The sequence below is a fragment of the Adiantum capillus-veneris genome, chromosome 15, assembly GCF_014529385.1.
Source record: "Adiantum capillus-veneris isolate H3 chromosome 15, ASM1452938v2, whole genome shotgun sequence".
In the NCBI taxonomy this organism is placed as follows: domain Eukaryota; kingdom Viridiplantae; phylum Streptophyta; class Polypodiopsida; order Polypodiales; family Pteridaceae; genus Adiantum; species Adiantum capillus-veneris.
The window spans coordinates 29,470,378-29,489,857 of NC_140945.1; the positions used below are offsets into that span (position 1 = coordinate 29,470,378).

The 19,480-nt window shown below is 42.0% G+C and overlaps 1 protein-coding gene and 1 pseudogene across 1 annotated transcript; both read left to right on the forward strand.

Annotated features, from left to right (window-relative positions):
- The first annotated feature begins 15,591 nt into the window (after positions 1-15,591).
- On the forward strand, positions 15,592-16,324 carry LOC147440448 (uncharacterized; annotated as a pseudogene).
- A 2,807-nt stretch (positions 16,325-19,131) lies between these two features.
- Positions 19,132-19,359, forward strand: LOC147440449 (uncharacterized). The gene has a single exon (XM_086483527.1). It carries the CDS (start codon positions 19,132-19,134, stop codon positions 19,357-19,359), a length of 228 nt encoding a protein of 75 aa, XP_086339653.1.
- The last annotated feature ends 121 nt before the right edge of the window (positions 19,360-19,480 follow it).

Below are 19,480 nucleotides of genomic sequence, written 5' to 3' on the forward strand. Positions count from 1 at the left end.
CAAGCTAGAGGTATGCCAAAACGGTTGGTGCACACTTTGCGTGTAGCTTTGGTTGTGTCTAGCTTACATGATGTTGAGGAACCTCTGTCTTTTGATGAAGCACAAAATTCAAAAAATTGAATGGCTGCCATGCAATCAGAATATGATGCACTTATAGAAAATGACACATGGACTTTATGTGATTTGCCTCCTGGCAAAAAGGCCATTGGTACGACATGGGTTTACAAGTTGGAACTCAAGCCGGATGGTGAGATCGATCGCCATAAGGCTCGACTTGTTGCAAAGGGTTATGCACAACAAAAAGGCATAGATTATGAAGAGACTTTTGCTCCCACTTGTCTTATGACTACTGTGCATTTTCTATCTGCATTGGCAGCTCATTTTGGTTGCGATGTACATCAATCAAACATTGTTACTTCTTTCTTGAATGGTGACATATTTGAGGAAGTTTATGTGACGTAGCCTCGCGGTTTTGTCAAGAAAGGACAAGAGGACACAGTGTGCAAATGTAACAAGGCTTTGTGTGGGTTGAAGCAATCTCCTCGTGCTTGGTATGAGAAAGCTAACACTCATTTTGTCAAACAAGGCTTTCGTAACAGTCCAACAGAAAGCACATTGTATGTCAAGCGTGAGGGCGATGTACTTTTCATTGTTGTTCTTTATGTGGATGATTTGTTGATCACTGGTCCCAATGAGGCACATATTACTGAATTTAAGGCTGATTGAATGCTACTTTCAAGATGAAATATTTGAGGCTGGTACATCATTACTTAGGTATACAGTTTAAGCAGTGTGATGTTGGTATTGCCTTGTGTTAGAAAAGTTACATAGAGACATTGCTATGTAAGTTTGGACTTGAGGATTGCAAACCTATTGCCACTCCCATGGAAAAAGGTTTGAAATTGAGTCTACATGATGATGGTGATCCTGCTGATGTCACTCTTTACCAAACTCCTGTTGGCTGCCTCATTTATGTATGCAACATGAGGCCGGATATTCAGTTTGCAGTCTCATAGGTCAGCAGATTTATGCATAGCCCAGGGTCTAAGCATTGGCAGGCTGTCAAGAGGATTTTCCGCTACCTTAGTGGCACTTTACATCTTGGCTTGTTTTATCCCAAGGGGGGATCATTGCCGCCAGACTTACATGCTTTTTCAGACTCGGATTGGGCTGGTTGTTCTTACACGCGAGTGTCCACAAGTGGTTTTTGTTTCATGCTTGGCAGTTCATGTATATCATGGTTGAGTAAGAAGCAACCTACTATGGCCACTTTGAGTTGTGAGGCTGAGTACAGGGCAGTCTTCACAACTACGGTTGAGTGTGTATGGCTCAGATGCCTTATCGCTGATTTGGGTGTTGGACAAGACACTGCCAACACTATCTACACTGACAGTCAGAGCGCATTGGCAGTTGCGAGGAACCTAGTTTTTCATGCTCGCACAAAGCACATTGAGGTGCATTACCACTATGTCAGGGAGAGGCTCTCAGCAAGAGAGATGAGCTTGGCTTATGTGCCAACACAGGACAACCTTACAGATCTTTTCACAAAGGCATTGTCTCGTGAGAATCTTGAAGCTTTTCGTAAAGCTTTGGGCTTACTCCCCTTTGTGGACTGATCATGTCCTCAAGGCATGGCACTTCCCTTTACTCATGTGCCAGCTCTCGTTCACCGCATCACTCCAGGGGGGATTTGTTTTACCATATACATGTGGTAGTGATGTGTGTGAACACACTAGGATTATCGGGGCATTTTTTCCCTCTCTTGGAGGTTTTTCCCCCCATGCATTGTATATACGCCCATCACTCTAGGGCTATCTATCTTTCCATTGCACACTAAGTAACACACTCTCTATTGTGTGCCTTGAGCTTTCTTTGTCGTCTCCAAGATGTGTGCATTTCTCTGCAACCCAAATTCCAACAAGTGTAACTATTGACATAGCTTTCAAGGGACAACAAGCCTCTGTTACTCCCTTGATTGGGAAGTTGAGGCTTCATGTCCAAAGCTACGTCGACAAAGAAGACTTTCTCTTTTTATCTCTCCTCTCCAACATGAGGATGTTATCCTAGGGGCACCATGGTTCAACTGCATGGCTGCCAACATGAAGTTCCCTGAAAGGAGAATCTATTTCACCTACAAGAAAAAGAGCATGTATATAGATGCTAATGATTCGGGGAACACCATATCCCTTGTAAATGCACTTGCTTTTGATAAGTCAATGAAAAGCTCTATTTTTGCGTATATGATTTTTGTTAGAGAATCTGTAAATGATTCTAATGTTTTCACAAGTAGCAATAAAGGGAATCAAGAGGAATTAGAGTTGTCTAATTTCCTAAATGGATTCCAAGGTGTTTTCATTTATGATATCCCTAGTGAGCTACCTCCAAAACGAGGGGATGATGACCATGCAATAGAGCTTCTACTAGGAAGCTCACCGCCTAATAAACCTCCTTATTGAGTTTCATAAGCTCAACAAGAGGAGATCATGAGGCAAGTGTATGAATTGGTGGAAAAAGGGATGGTGAGGCCTAGCTCCTCTCCATTCTGTTCACCAGTACTTTTAGTGCAAAAGAAAGATGGCACATATCGCATGTGTGTCGACTATAGAGCACTAAATAGGATCACTTTTATAAAAAAAGATTTCCCGTGCCGCGGGTATAAGGTCTATTTGATAAGTTACAAGTTTTGGCCTGACAAATGCTCCAGCCCCATTCAAACTCACAATGGACAAAAATCTTCAGGCCACTCAAATTCTCTTGAGGAGTACAAGTGACACCTCCAGGTAATCTTTCAAGTTGTGAGAGAGAATAAGCTTTTCATTAATTAAAAGAAAAGTGAATTTTTCCTACAAGAGATTCAATATTTAGGTCACATTAGCTCTCAAGATGGTATATGTATGAATCCATCAAAGCTGGAGGTAATAAAAGCATGGCCTAATCCAAGGAATCTACATGAGCTGAGAAGATTTATTGGTGGTTGTGCATACTATAGACACTTCATAGCAAAATTCTCCCAAATAGCAGGACCATTGCACGACTTAACAAAGAAGAACGTTAAGTACTGATGGACTGCTAAAGAACAAAATGCTTTTGACAAGCTCAAAGAGAAGATTACCTCCCAACCAATCCTTATGCTTCTGGATCTCTCAAAGCCATTTGAGATCTAATGTGATGCTTATGGTCATTGCCTTCGATCAGTTTTGCTTCAAGAAGGGCATGCCATAGCATATGAGAGCCGAAGGCTCAATGCCGATGAACGGGTCTTGGGCATATACTAAAAATAGCTTTTAGCTGTTCTACATGTCCTAAACACATGGAAGCACTATCTCTTGGGGAATCCATTCATCCTACGAATGGACCACAAAGCCTTAAGAACTTCATGACGCAAACCAATCTCTCCGACAGACAAATGAGGTGGGCAAATTTTCTTTCGCAATTTAAATTTCATATTGCTCACATTGTTGGCAAGCACAATCAAGTGGTCGATGCACTTTCACAACAGCCAAGAATAAATGTGGTGTCTATAGCAACTCACAATGATCTATCTTTTATGATAGATGAGTATGCTGCTGACCAAGACTTTAAGTAGGTAATTACAGCCTTTGCATTAGGGAAGAAAAAAAATAACCATTCACCTTGAAGGATGGCTATCTTCCAAACGGAAATAGGCTATGTGTTACTCATCAATACAATAAGAAAGTCATGTATGAATCCCATACTTCTCCTTATGCGGGGCAAAGAGGGATTCTGTAATCTACTCTTCGAGGAGTAGAAATGTATTTTTGTTGGTCTACCATGAAAAATAAACATACAAGAGTATGTTTCAAAATGCGTGGTATATCAAAAATTAAAATTTGATTGATGGAAGTAACTTGGATTGTTTCAGTCGATAGGCTTAGCAAGAAAACACACACTATGCCTGTCAAAAAGACTATTAAGGCACATTAAACAACAACCCTCTTTAGATATCAAATTTTCAAGTATCATGGCTTGCCAACATCCATAGTGTCGGACAAAGATCCTAAAATGACCAGTAATTTCTAGAAGGGCCTCTTTGAGAATCTAAAAAGTAGATTAAATTTCTCTTTCGGCTTATCATCCACAAATGGATGACCAAAGTGAAATAACTAATCTAACGATTCTTGAATCTACTAAAAGCCTATGTCATGGAAGTAGATCAACGTTCTCCATGAGAGAGTATGCGTACAATGACATTGTATATACTTCTATGGGAAAAGCACCTTTCGAGGTTAAAGAGGGAAGATCCAAAAGTCCCTGACTACTTAAAGTAATATGGGAAGATCTTCGCTGCTGTGATGATGAATATAGCCGAGACTCACCAGAATCTTTACCAAAGATTAAAGAGGTTATATCCATCTCAAAGCAAAGGCAAAAAGGATGTTGCTACAAAGCACAGATGGGCCTTAGCCTTTAAGAAAAATGATTGGGTCTTGCTAAAGTTTTTCAAGGCTCATCTAAATATCTAAGGCATACTACGGACAAGAATCCTACGAGCCATCAAGAGTATTATGCTAAACTAGCAAAAAGATACTATGGTCCTCTCTTTTAAAATTCTTAAGTGAATCAATGAGATGGATTATTAGTTAAAGTTTCCCAACCATTGGCTCATTCACAATTCTAACCATGTGAGCCTATTCAAGCCTTACAAAGGAGAGTCACCAAAAGAACCAATAATGGAGGACCCGCCAGAGATCGAAGATCAAAAAGAGGTGTTGCAACCCGAATCGATTCTTTGACACGAAGAGAAGGTACTAAGAAACGGTAACGTTATCCAATGATATCTTGTTAAGTTTAAGATTTATCCTGTAAAGATGCTAGATGGATGCAAGGAACCTAGCTTAAGGATAATATGAACCTTGTCAATGCTTACAATGTTACACTAGAGTAAGCAAATGAAAATGCATTTTAAATGAACAATGTTTTTGTCTTATAAGACTCGTTCTCTTTCTTTTATTGTGCACAAAATTGCAGAAGTATGCATGCTTAGGATCATGTTTGTGGTGACGACGTCTCCCAAACACCAAGTAGAACTTGTCACTCTACTTTGGAAGTATGATATGGACTAAAGAGCAGACATGCTTGTGGCAACTAAGTCTCCCAAGCACCAAATGGATTAATCATCCATTTTGGAATGATGTCATAGGGTAAAAAGGGATCCTCTACCCGCTAAGAAACATGGACTAATGGCTAGGCTTTATCTTCTCTACCTCATAGTCGATGACGACTACGATTTCAAGAGAGAGATAATGTCATAAAATATAATATCTAACTTTACCAAATGATTTTCTCATATTAAACCGATCATTTAATATGGGAAGTTAAAAGGGAAACAAGAGTTATGATATAGATATGTGCTTCTAGACCTACCTCAATAGGGGACCAAAAGGAGAAATGGTTGCATCTCAATAGGGGTCCAAAAGGAGACGTTCTACCAAAGAGCAAAGTGCAATAAGTGCTTCTAGATTTACCTCAACAAGGGACCAAGAGGAGAGATGGTTACATCTCAATAAGGATCCAAAAGGAGGTAGTTATCAAAGAGCAACGTGCATCTAATGGAGCTTAAAAGACCTTAGGGTTAGCTTCATTAAAGACCTCCAAAAGTTAGTGTTAAAAAGTCCTTTGACCTTAGGCAAGATAGGGCTGACCTTGAGGTGGGAACCCTACCCAAGCATGAGGTGCTTGTTGGCTTGCTAGCTAAAATGCTTAAAATGTTTGTGGGAACCTTGCCCAAAACTTGAGGTGATTTTTATGCTTGATTGACTAAGTGCTTGAAGTATTCAATTCAAAACAAATGACTTAAGAAGCATAAAAGACACATGTTCAAATGATCCTCCACATGTGGCCCTCATGATGTGCTTGAATCCTATTGGATAGGTTTTAAAGGGGTCCAATGAGAATTTAGATGCATAAAAATAAATAATTAAGTTCTTTCTCTCAAAGAGGAAAAAGAGGACACATGTCCAAATGTAATAATTAAATAATAAGAGAGAGAGAGAGAGAGAGAGAGAGAGAGAGAGAGAGAGAGAGGTGGACCAAGCATGAGAGGGGGGGTATACTTTCACACACACACACACACACACACACACACACACACACACATTCTCTCATTTTTCATGTTAGCTATTTATGCAAGTAGTTAGGACATGAAGACAACGTTGTTGATCCAAATAGTTTGGCTAACATAATTGAGCCACCCACTCAACCTCGTGAAACAGACAAGGGTTTGAATCAACAAAAATTACGAACAAGAAATCATGTTTGTCAACAAGTTTTAAATTAAATGGAAAGATAGACATGATGAAGATGCCACTTGGGGAAACGTTGGTGCTCTTCATAATAGGTTTCCCACTTTGTTTTTGAGGACAAAAAATCTCTTTGGGGGGGTGGGGGCCTACTTAAAAAGAATCACTTAAAAAAAGATTGCTTTTTTCTTGGTAAAGAAAGGGAATCTCATTTTTATGTAACATTTTTCCCATCACCAATGCAAGGAAAGAACACAAAGCATCAGGGGGTAATGTAAGGGCAAAGGTCCTAGGGGTCATGGCCTAAAGCTCTGGTTGTGAGGTCAAGGGTTCCTAAAGATAGGGGCCAACGGCTACCTGTAACAGGGTTTGTTGGGTGGAGAATACACATCATAGTTTCCTAGGGTCTTTCACCTTAGCAGGTCAATTATGTATTCTCTTAATTGCAACATTTATAAGTCATTAAGAGTTAGATTAATTAGATGACAATCCTTTCTTTTTGAAGAATTGATTTCCCTTCCATCTCGAGGTTTCCTTGTTGCTAGTGAGTGGGGTGGGTGTCAAGGATTTTCACTATCATACACCTCAAATGGGCTGTCTCTCACAAGCTCTCAGTAAGCCCTTGCAATGACACCCCTTTTGTATGTGTCTACCTTGTGAGAAGAAATTGTCTCGTGTCTCTGCAAAATAAGATTTTCTACATCTGTGGTGCATGCACCATAAAAAGATATCTGCCTCTTGAGTCACTCCCATGCTATCTAACTACCATGCTTGATTTTGACAAGGTTTGTACAAGGAAGGTAGGCCCTTTGCAAATTTTTCTTCAAGGAAATCATCATCTCCCCAATGGGCATTGCAAACCTCCCACTAACTTCACCATGAACCCATCTTAGGAAGGTTATTGTCCATGTAGTATCCATTGCACCACCATGAAATATTAGACGAGCTTCAAATGCATATAGTCTCTCTAGATGGTGCTTGTCTCCACTTTTCACACATCTCTGTTGCAGCTCAGCAACGGTGGATAGCGGCCACCACTACATCAAGTCAAATCCCCGCCTTTTTGTATTAATTTTCTGCTCTGAAGTCGAGCTCGTAATATTTTTGCTATTCAAATGTAAAGGGTTTATCTTCTGGGGCCATGGGCTTCCAAGTTGTATTGATTCCCAACTCAAGCACACAATTGATTATTGAGCCATGTATCTATGGGAAACCCTCCTCCCACAAGACCTAAGTATAAAGGTCAAAATGAAAGGGTTTTGGAGGGATGGATTTTATGAGTTAGAAAAACTCTCTGCGCGCAGCTTATCTATTTTTGTGTGTGCATCTTCATTGATTGCTATCTTGTGCTGCACGAGTCGCATTGCAGAACCGAGACCACAGGCGCGTTCAGCTCATCGAGCTCTTCGATTCAACGCCAACCAGTTGCCACGAGATGCTACTTCACGAGCATCGACCTACGGACTTACAGGTGAGTTTTAGGGAGTTTAGGGTAGATTTCAGTGAAACCAACCATAGAGTAGGGTAGCTCTCCCTTAGACGCAGCTGTAGAGACCATCTGGGACCGTTTTTGACAACTTCCATTTTGCTGTCAGACAGTAAGCGTGTTTTCTGCCAGGGTGCAGAATTCAGGTTTGAGGGTCTAGGTAGCTTGGGGACATGTAGGAAATTGCCTACGGTGAGTTTCGTGTCAAACCGAGGTCATTAGCCCAAGGTTTAGCTTAGTTTCGTGATGTAGGAGGTTCTTGGCAGATTTGGGTATTCCCGCACACACAGGACTTAGAGATCTTAGATGACCATTCCATAGGTATTCGACAAGAGGTTGACACCCTCTTGGCGCGCCTCCATGCCCTAATCGGGTCATTGACGTCCCTAGTTGACATCTTTATGTGTTGAGTAGGTTCTCGCTTGCTACGAGCGACACTCGAAAAACAACTGGCGCCGTTGCCGAGAACGAGCTACCTAGATTAGAGTGGATACCTTAGTGTGTGGTTATGGCTGTACGGAAAGAATCTTTCATTACTTTGCCAAAGTCGAGGTATCCTTGGCTTTGTTAGTCTAGGACAGGTGAGTTTCTTGCCGCTGTCATTGTTAGTTTAGAGTATCATTGTAGTTTAGTGTAAAAGTTGTGTTTTCAGCATTCAGTAGCTTAAGAGTGTTTGGCTTAGTGTGTGCCAAAAGTGCATGTTAGGTCAAGCACAAAAACATCCAAAAAAAAAAAACACACCTAAAAACTGCTTTTTCTTAGGATTTAGAAACCATTCAGTGTTTTCTTTGTTGTTTTAGGGTTCGAATAAGTAGGACACATGTGTGGAGTGTTCTAGATGTGAAAGGTTCAATTTACTTTGGATTTGCCCAAGGTTTGTATGTTTGGTACTGTAAAGTGACTGAAGTTGTTGGGGTATAAAGCCCAATGTGGTCGCCCAGGTAAGTGAGTGGGCCGCCAGGTATGTACACATATTCTTTTGTAAAAACCTAATAAGAACTCACTATGCTCTACACATTATAGTAGAGCGAGTTCACCATATCGTCGTGCTCTTCTTCTCGCACTCTCTCTCGCGTCGCACTTTCGCTCGTACTCCTTCAACTGGTATCAGAGCTCAGATCGAGGCTCGGGGCAGCACCGCAGGAGGCTAGAGTCACCAGCTCAGATTGAAGTGAAATTCGACAGGCAAAGACACAGCCCCAAATCTCGTGGGTGCGCTCGAAAGACTCGGTGTTGTCAGAATTTCATTCTGAGGTCATCTTGACCACCGTTCGGCTTCGACAAAGTTCTGCACAGGCCATTTTCGACTACGTGGTCTCAGCGGGTGCATATCCGACTCTGCAAATTTAGGGTTTTCGGCCTACGACTGCAGCTGCTGAGGATATCGACACTCCCAGAGTGTTGATTTGTGGCTGTCTACACATCGAAGGACGGCTCACAGTTCTTGGAGGCGTGTCACATACGACACGGGCGCATCTACACATAGTCTGTAGGCGACATCCACTAGTTCATCAGGTAGCTTGTGTTTGCTGCTTGATATTTCAGATTTCATCCTGACATTGCAGGTACTTCCACATGGGATGTATTGTCAGAGATGATGTATGTCTGTTGAGGGTTTGCTGGCTGTGAGTCACGCAGCAAACAACCGCCGCAGCGGTTACAACATACAGTGGGAAATTTGGGGATGTATGACTTTGTGGGAAGTCTATGTATTGTTAGATTTACTACAGCCTTTGTTGAGGGTCGAGTGAGGTTTTATTGAGCTGGGGGATTCTCGAATGTTGAGATCCTTTCGGTGATACAGGTCTTGGAGCGATCCCTCGAGCACCCTTAGATAGGCAGCTAGGATGTATTGACTGTGAGTTAGACAGTTGGGATTGCATCTTTGCTTTACTTCCGTTGAGGCATTGTCGCAGTCTATGCTTACAGGACAGTGACAGGACAGTCAGAGACAGTACAGGTGCAGGACAGGTTTACCCATAGCTTACAGTGTTAGAGAGACATTGGTTTTTTGAGCTGTTTTTTGGTCTGTTTTTAGTACACCAGAGCCATTTTACAAAGGAGACTCTGCCAAAATTTTTGCAGAATCTGAATCTTTCTTGGTTCATTTGACAGGTTGATATTGGTTCAGAGGTTAGTTTACAGGGGAAACTCTGCCGAATTTTTCCCAGGAAAGTAAACTACTGTGAAGCGTAGCTATGGCTGGATCACAGGAGACTGCTCTTTACAATATCAAGAAGCTGGATGGAACCAATTTCCCATTGTGGAAGTAGTAGATTTGGCACGTGTTGGTACAAAAGAAGCAGATAAAACCTATAAAGCTCAAGGGGATAAAACCAGAAGATATGGACGAAGATGAATGGAGCGAAATGGATGAATTGGCACTTTCTACCATTATGCTGACTTTGGCAGAAAGCGTTTACTTCAATGTAGCAGACGAGATGTCGGCTTATCAAGCATGGTTAAAGCTGAGTGATCTTTATGAGAAGCAGAGTGCAGCTTCACAGGTATACTGGCTTAAGAAGCTTGTTGACTTGAAGATGAAAGAAGGGACACCTATGTCCAATCATCTGAATGAATTCAACACAATCTATAGTCAATTGTCAGCTCAAGGTGTCAAGTTTGATGAACCTGTTAGAGCTATGTTCCTGTTGATCACATTGCCGGAAAGTTGGGACACTTTTCGCACAGCTTTGAGTAATTTTGCACCTCCAGATGGTTTGAACATAGCAGGTGTAGAAGGAAGTCTGCTTACTGAAGAAACCAATAGAAAGACAATGGACAAAGGCAAAGGAACAGCCTTAGTTGTAAGGGGAAGGACCAAAGAAAAGTACAAAGCTGGAAAGAGGAATCAGTCTCGTAGCAAGTCCCGCAGTGCTAAAGGCATGAGTGACATAGAATGCTACCATTGTGCAAGAAGGGTCACATGAAAAGAGACTGCAGATAATGGAAAGCAGAAAAACGCAAAGAGAAAGCTGAAGACCATGGTGAGAAGAACAAGTCCTCAGTGAACATTCAAGAAATAAATGTGACAAACACTGTTGCAGAGGATGACAGTCTAGTGTCAGGAGACATCTACTTCTTGAAGAATACAATGGCCTCAGCTCTTCTTACAGCATCTGATGGAAATGCACTGAGTGACTGGATTATAGACTCAGGGGCATCACTTCATGTGTCTCCAAACAAGGAGTGGTTTACCTCTTATGTAACCACTAAAGATCATGTTCAGCTAGGCAATGGGCAAACATGTGAGATCTTAGGTGTTGGAGATGTTCAATTGAAGTTCAGAATGGCTCTTCTTTCACGCTGAAGAATGTGAGACATGTTCCCGCAATTACAAAGAGCTTGATCAGCACAGGTTTACTTGATGATGCTGGCTACGTCACCACTTTTGGACAGAACATGTGGAAGATATCCAAGGGTTCTATGACAGTAGCACATGGAGTAAAGTCTGGAGGACTTTACATGATTTATGTATCAAATGTCTCTAAAAATGTAATCAATGTAACCGAGCAGCCGAACGTTTCTTTGTGGCATAGCCGATTAGGACATATGTCCAAGAAGGGAATGGAAATCTTGTCTCGTTCTGGTTATTTACCTGGCTTTTCATTTAATGATTTTGAATTCTGTGAACATTGTCTGTATGGTAAGCAAACACAGCAGCCACATAAGCATAGAAGCAGTAGAAGAGATACACAGTTGGCACTTGTTCATAGTGATTTGTGTGGACCTATGCCTAACCTATCTCTAGGGGGAGCTTCTTACTTTATGACATTTATAGATGATTACTCGAGGAAAGTATGGGTTTACTTACTCAAGCACAAGGATGAAGCGTTTAGTGTTTTCAAAACGTTTGTGACACTTGTGGAGAATCAGAGTGGCAAGAAGCTTAAATGCTTACGCACTGACAATGGTGGAGAGTATGTTTCAAAGGCCTTTCAAGACTTTTGTGAGTCAAAAGGTATAAAACGTGAACTTACTGCTCCTTACAATCCTCCTCAAAATGGTGTTGCTGAGAGGATGAATAGGACCATACAAGAGAAGGTCAGAAGTATGTTGTCTAATGCACAGCTGCCAAATGGGTTTTGGGCTGAAGCTGTCTCAACAGCTGTTCATCTTGTAAATAGATCGCCTAGCAAGGTTTTGCAGAAGGATTCAGTGCCAGAGATGGTATGGTCATGCAAAATGCCCTCATACAAGCATCTCAGAGTCTTTGACTGTGAGGCATATATTCACGTTCCAAAGGAATTTAGGAACAAACTTGAGCCAAAGAGTAGAAAGTGCATCTTTCTAGGCTATGGTAATTCTGGTGAGATGGGGTACAGACTTTGGGATCCCGAATCCAGAAAGGTTGTCCGTAGCAATGATGTTCACTTTAATGAATCCAAATATCATTCTAAACCAGAGAGGGTTGAGGAGATTAGAAGAGTTGTCTTCCAAGAAGATGGACCTGCATGTGCAAGACAAAATGTCAGGGCTCAAGAGGAGCAAGGACAGGATAGAGTGGAACCACAGGTTGTGGTTGAGCCTGAGCCACCTATTGTGCGTAGATATGGACGTGTCACGCGACCTCCTGATAGGTTTGTTCCATCTATGAACTAAGTCATGTTGACTGATTGCAATGAGCCTTCATGTTACAAGGAAGCAGTGCAAATGAAGGACTCCGGGAATTGGCAATTGGCCATGCAGTCAGAGATGACAGCTCTGCATAAAAACAAGACATGGAAGCTAGTTAAATTACCACAGGGCAAAAAGGCTCTACCTTGTAAATGGGTTTACAGGTATAAGATCACCGCTCATGATAGTCAGCCAAAGTACAAAGCAAGGCTTGTTGCCAAGGGCTTTAAGCAAGAACAAGGCATTGACTTTGATGAAGTCTTCTCTCCGGTGGTCAAGATGACTACATTGAGATGCTTTCTTGCATTGGTTGCCATATTAGATTTGGTGTTGCACCAAATGGATGTCAAGACAACGTTCTTGCATGGTGATTTAGATGTGGAAATTTACATGCAGCAGCCAGAAGGGTTTGTTGAGAAAGGCAAGGAAGATTGGGTATGCCAGTTGTTAAAGAGTCTTTATGGCTTAAAACAATCACCGAGGGCATGGTACCATAAATTCCACAAGTTTATGCTTTCTCAAGGCTACAAACGTAGTGAGTTCGATCACTGTCTATATACAAAGAAGGCTAAGGATGGTAGTTTGCTGATCCTTATTTTGTATGTGGATGACATGTTGATTGCTGGCAAGCTCTTGGAAGAAATTTCAGCTTTGAAGTCAAAGATGGCAAAATCGTTTGACATGAAAGACATGGGTGAGGCAAGTCATATACTTGGTATGCGCATTGAGAGAGACAGGTCAAAGAAGTTGATTTGGTTATCTCAAACAGAGTATATTGACAAGGTTTTGCAACGTTTCAATATGGAGAAGGGAAAGGCACTGAGTGTTCCATTGCCACCATATGTGAAACTTAGCAAACAAGATTGTCCTGTGTCTGAGGAAGAATAGGCTGAAATGGATAAGATTCCATATGCGTCTGCAGTGGGTAGTTTGATGTATGCAATGATTGCTACTCGCCCAGACATTGCATTTGCAATGGGAGTAGTAAGTCGATACATGTCAAACCCAGGCAAGAAACATTGGGAGGCAGTGAAAGGAATATTGAGATACCTGAAAGCTACAAAGAGTATGCGTATATGCTATGGGAGTCAGGAGCTAAGTGTAAAGGGTTTTACAGACTCAGATTATGCAGGTGACTTAGACAACCGAAGGTCTACGCCAGGGTATGTCTTTACATTGGCTAGTGGAGCAGTATCATGGCGTTCTAGATTACAAGATTGTGTTACTCAGTCTACTACAGAGGCTGAATATGTTGCAGCATCAGAGGCATGCAAAGAATCAATTTGGCTTAATCGACTAGTAACAGATTTGGGAATCAAAGAAGAGATGCTTGTGTTATATTGTGATAGTCAAAGTGCTATACAATTGGCTCGCAATCCAGTTTATCACTCAAAGACAAAGCATGTGGATGTGAAGTATCATTTCATTAGGGAAATGCTCGAGGATAAGCAACTTCAGCTTGTCAAAGTTCACACCACAGAAAATCCTGCTGATCTACTTACAAAAGGACTTCCCTCAGAGAGCTTTGCGCATTTTCGCAAGCAATTAGGTGTAGGGTAGTACATCACTTCTCTACATCTCTTGTATATTAGCTTGTATAGTAGCTTCTCTCACACTTAAAGTACCACATGTCTATCCTTCAATAGACTCCTTGTGCAAAAAAGATGTGAATTTTGTTGAAGCTATCTGAGACATGCCAAAGATATTTGTTGAATCGACTTGGAGTGTATTGGCCGCGGATGAAGAAGGATGTGCACAAGTACATTCAAGAATGTGCACGATGCAGAGCCAAACCACCTGTGGATCATGCCACCTTATACCAAGTGACCATTGCACCTAAATGGAGTCAGTGTCGATTATCTTAAGGGGACTCCATTTCCCTAGAAAACGAGCAAGACAAGGGAACGAGCGATAATAAAGGAAGCAGAAATGTATCAACTGATTGGCAATCAATTGTATAAACGAAACAAAGACAATCAGTTAAGGCTATGTGCATCGGAAAGAGAATACCTACCAATCCTACAGGAAGCACATGCAGGGCAGGTTGGTGGCCATTTCTCAGCAGAACCCACTGCGCAATTCATTATGTTTGTAGGGATATGGTGGCCGACACTCCTTCAAGACGCGGCGATGTATGTCAAGCGATGTGATGACTGCCAACGTGCAAAAGTTCCTATGCGAAAGGACCATATGCCTCTTAGACCTATGCTAGGGACTAGAGCATTTGCCAAATGGGGAATTGATTTCGTGGGTCCGATCACACCGGCCTATAGGAGTCATGCTGAATACATCATTGTGGCTACAGATTACTTAAGGAAATGGGTCGAAGCAAAAGCCACAACTAAAAATGATGCACGCACCACCGCTCAGTTTCTATATGAAGAAATTTTCACCAGATATGGGCTACCCATAGAAATAGTCAGTGATCGAGGAACACACTTTGTCAATGAAGTGATTGAATACTTGCTTGACGAGTTCCTTGTCATACATAAGAAGTCAGCTCCATATCATCCGCAAGCCAATGGCTTAGCGGAGAGCACAAACAAAGTCTTATGCACAGTGCTCACAAAAATAGTGAATAACAATAGGACTGATTGGGACCAGAAATTGCACGCTGCAATTTGGGCATATAGAGTGGCCTATAAGACTGTCCTAAATACAACACCATACAATATGGTGTATGGTCTTAATGCAATATTGCCAATGGAATTCCTAATTCCTACTTTAAGAGTGGCACAAGCACTTGAATGGATAGGTCATGAGCTCATACAACGCCTAGATGGCCTAGAGAAACTTGATGAAACAAGAATGAAAGCTGTCATAGGCATCTACGCGCAAAAGCGCAGAATGAAGGAGTTCCATGACAAGCACCTGATAACGAAAGAATTTCAGAAAGGTGATTATGTGCTTGTCTACAAACTCAAACAAAAAACCAAGAAATTGAAGAAACGAGGCATGGGACCCTATTTGATTACAGATATATCATCTAGCGGGGCCATCAAAATTGCCACATTAGAGGGAGAGGAGATGCCTAATTGGATTAGTGGATGCAGGTTAAAGAAATATCATCTCCCGCTAACTCTAGAAATGCTTGAGAGGGTGCATGCAGCTGGTTGTCGAAAAGCTACAGCCAAATTTATCAAAGAAGAAGCTCAAGAAGAAGCACGGCTTGGACAACTCAAACGAAAGCAGCAGCAACATGGATTCAACAAGCAAAAGTGGACTGAGATGTATCAGATTACTCCTTTTGATCTGGATGATGACAATGTTGATCCTTGCATTCCGATTGAAGTGACCCTGGATAAAGTTCCAACCTATGCCTTAGTGGATTCAAGAGCTCATTACAACTACGTCACATACAGTTTCTTTAATCAGTTGACAAATGTTCAGTTAGTGCCAGAATTTCGCTGCTGTGAAGCCTTCAATAATGCAATTATCATAACCAAAGGCTGGGCGGAGGTACCCTTGTATATCAATGGCCTGCTGTGCACTCATCAATTTCATGTGTACGATGTTCAAGATGATTATTCCCCCATCATATTTGGTACAACCTGGCAAAGGAGATACAACGCTTATTTGCACTGGTCAGGTAACCAAATGTACTTTCAAGCAGAGCGAAAGGTCAGCAAAGTGTTGTTTGCAAGCGAGGAGGAGGTCCCTCATCAGCAACTACGAGAAAAAAATCAGAAATTCCTTCCTCCACCACCTGTGCCTGTTTCAGCAATTGTACAACCGTCACAGCCAAAGGAAACTGCTGATGTTGCATGTCAGGTCAGCATTGAAGAACCAGTGTCACAACCTGCACTTCCTCACACAAAAAAAAGGCCTCAACATAAATCCGGAATTCCACAGTTACCTCGCCCAACATACAATCAAGTTTGGCGGCCAAAACAATCAAATCCACAATCTCCACCACCAAAGCCTAGCCAACAACTTGTCTGGAAAGCAAAGCCACCACTAGTGCCCAACACATCGACAACATCCAACAAATATAGGTGGACTCCAATCAAACCTGCTAATGTCATTACTCCTATACAGAAAACCAAGCAGGTCTGGCGGCCCAAGCAACCCAAGCCAACAGTTGCTCAACCCCCGCTGCCAAAAGGCAACCACACGGAAATCATAGCTACTCGACAATCCAAACAGTACACCCGAGCCCACCCACCGCCCAGGCAAATCAAACCCAAAAGTCCTATTCACTACAAACAAGTTTGGGTTCCTAAACAGCCCACCAAAACTGCCGTTTCGTATAAATGGCAACCCAAACGAAAGATTCCAAACCCGAAACCGGCTACATCCAGGTTGCAATGGCAACCTAAAAAACATCAACAGGTACTCAACACGTCAACATTGGTCAAACCACCACCAGTTCTGACCATGTCCGAGAAACTTAGTCTCTTGGAAGCATTCTACCACTTGGAAACCTCGCCAGCACATGCCCTTAAGCAATCTGCTTAAGACCCTCATCTTGCACAGCATTAATTTTTCCATGCACTGACCGAGTATGCATGCATAGGGCTAATTACACGGCCTTGCATAGGCACCAATGTTTTACCCATGCACAACACCACTAGTATGACACAATGTCGTCCAGGAGGACTCCAGATAGGCGGAGGGGAGGCATTCCAAATGCAGACCCAAAATGATGATAGGGCAGTGTATTCAAATGTTTTTCGACTTATTTTGTGTTTTATTGCGAATTTTCTTGACCAAGTTTGCATTTTCTGCCCTGAATAGTGGTAAAAAAGGGGAAACTGCCACATATATACCCCTAGGTGTGTGTAAATATGTACAAAATTTAGTTTTTAGCTATCTTAAATAAATACGAGATATCGGGACATCCTATGATTTTTCGGATAATTTTTGGAGTGATTTGCTATTTCTTTGCTATTTTTCTCTTTTTATTTTCTAATAAATAGTAATAAGCCGCCAAAAATAAAACAGAGATACAAGAAATGTTTCCTAATATTAGGAAACCCGCAGGAATTTTCAGAATGGATTTCCAATGTCAACAGGTCAGGTTGCGGAAAATGACGGAAACCATATTTTTAATGCGGAAAGGCTCAAAGTGCAAAAGTGATGGAATTTGGCCATACGGTGTCCAAATCGCAAAATTTTCGATCCGTAGGTCATCTAACATGTGAGTTGGGACTAACCATGGGGGTGGTTGCACTTGCACATCCTAAGCTCCAGGTATGTATACCCCAAGCCCTCATTTCTAAGCTCATTTGCTACTTGTCCTTGTGAAAGAGAGCTTGAGAGAGCATATTGCCACCTGCTTCCACATTGCAGTCATGGCTACCATGAGGGGTAAGTACGAATACTTTTCAAGTCATTTAATGCTTGTTTGACTCATTTACAAGCACGTAACAAGCACACACAAGGTTGGGAAGGCACAATCCCGTAGAAAACACAGCAGACTCTAGAGACCACCAAAGGCTATAGGACTTCACAGAGACCTCATAGATAGGTCTAATAACAATGCCACATAGGCATATGCTCCGGAAGGCCGAGACCAACACAGAGTCAGCAGATGGCTTTGGGAGTCTGGGAAGACACCACACCCAATGTGGATGTCAAAAATGACAAGTGACCACACCAAAAGGGTGTATAGGGCCTAGCTACAATGTCCCAACACAAAACTCCAATTGCATGTCACTCCTGTGATCCCCCAGACAGTAAGCGCTCTTACTGTCTCTAAGGGATTTTTGGCCAATTTCTCAACTTTGAGCACATATGCACCTCAAAATACATCAATATACATGCATTTGACCCACAAAATCACAAAAGCCCCATCCTTAGACCAAAATCCAAGCTCATCAGTCTGCCAACATCAATCCTGGTGAAGAAACCATGATACCCAATTCCAAGTTGAGAGCCAAGCTCCACAATTGCTTCTTAGAGCCTCTATGAGCCATCCATAAAGCTACATTCTCAAAAAGTTCAAAAAATGCTCAAGAGACAGTAAGCGCTCTTACTGTCTCCCATGTCTAGACTACTACCAAAGTTTCCAAATAGCTCCTATACATCACCATGATTACATTGGCTAAGCCTCCTACCAAGTAAAAATGCAAACAACCATCACTTAGCCATTTCAGTCACCAGCTAGCCAACTCTGGACCTACTGTTGCCAAGGAGCATCACACTATCAAAATCATCACATCAAAAATCATCAAATGATGCCTTCCAGCTAACCCTGGCATTACAGATCAAAAAACCAGCTCCATATCACTCTAGAGACAGTAAGCGCTCTTACTGTCTCAATGCTCAGAAGTTCACTTGCACCCCATCAAAAGCTGTATCTAGCCTCATTGCACAACGTTTGTGAAACCACAAGCACTATGCATCAAAATTTCACTAAGTTACCTATTTATACAACTCACCTACCATCTAGGGTTTGCCATATATCATGGTATATTGCTCCATATTACACCAAAATTGGGGAGTACACTCCACATGCATTGTATTACATGCCTATGCACTCATTGTCACCTCAAAGTGCCAAAAACACCTACTAGAGACAGTAAACACGCTCACTGTCTGGTGTTGCTAAATTGTCAGTTTTAGTGTTTTGGGCTTGCAAGCATGCTTTATACATATATTTTGAGTGTTACTTGCATTTGATGATCATCAAAGATTCAGTTGAAGCTCCTATCCAGCACTCTCACTAGACACTGACAACTTTCAAGTTGGTGGTCTACTTACAGGGAAAATGCAAGAAGAAAAGAAGCCAGCCCACTAGAGACAGAAGGGACTGTACAGCAAGAAATGCCTCCAGAGAAACCAATATCTGCACTTGCTACAGAGCCAGAGCCTACTACAGCTGAAGCAGTAGACAAAGAGCTTACATTGAATGAATTGGCAAAGCTGCAGTTAAGAGAGCGCATGGAGACCCTCCATGAGAGGTATCATTGGAAGAGCCTACGCTGGGAGCAGCATATACTACACTCTGCAAATGTCGCTCACCTGACTCCCCAGCAGATAAATGAAGCTTGAGGAGCAGCAGGTGCCGGAGAAAAGTCTTGAACCTACATGGCGACAGAGATGGCTTAAGAAGCATCCAGAATTTCTTATCCATCAAGTCCACGCACCTAGATACATTAAAGAAGATCCTACA

Excerpts from the sequence above, each read along its gene's own strand:
- LOC147440449 (XM_086483527.1), top strand. The coding sequence starts at position 19,132 with ATGCCTCCAGAGAAACCAATATCTGCACTTGCTACAGAGCCAGAGCCT.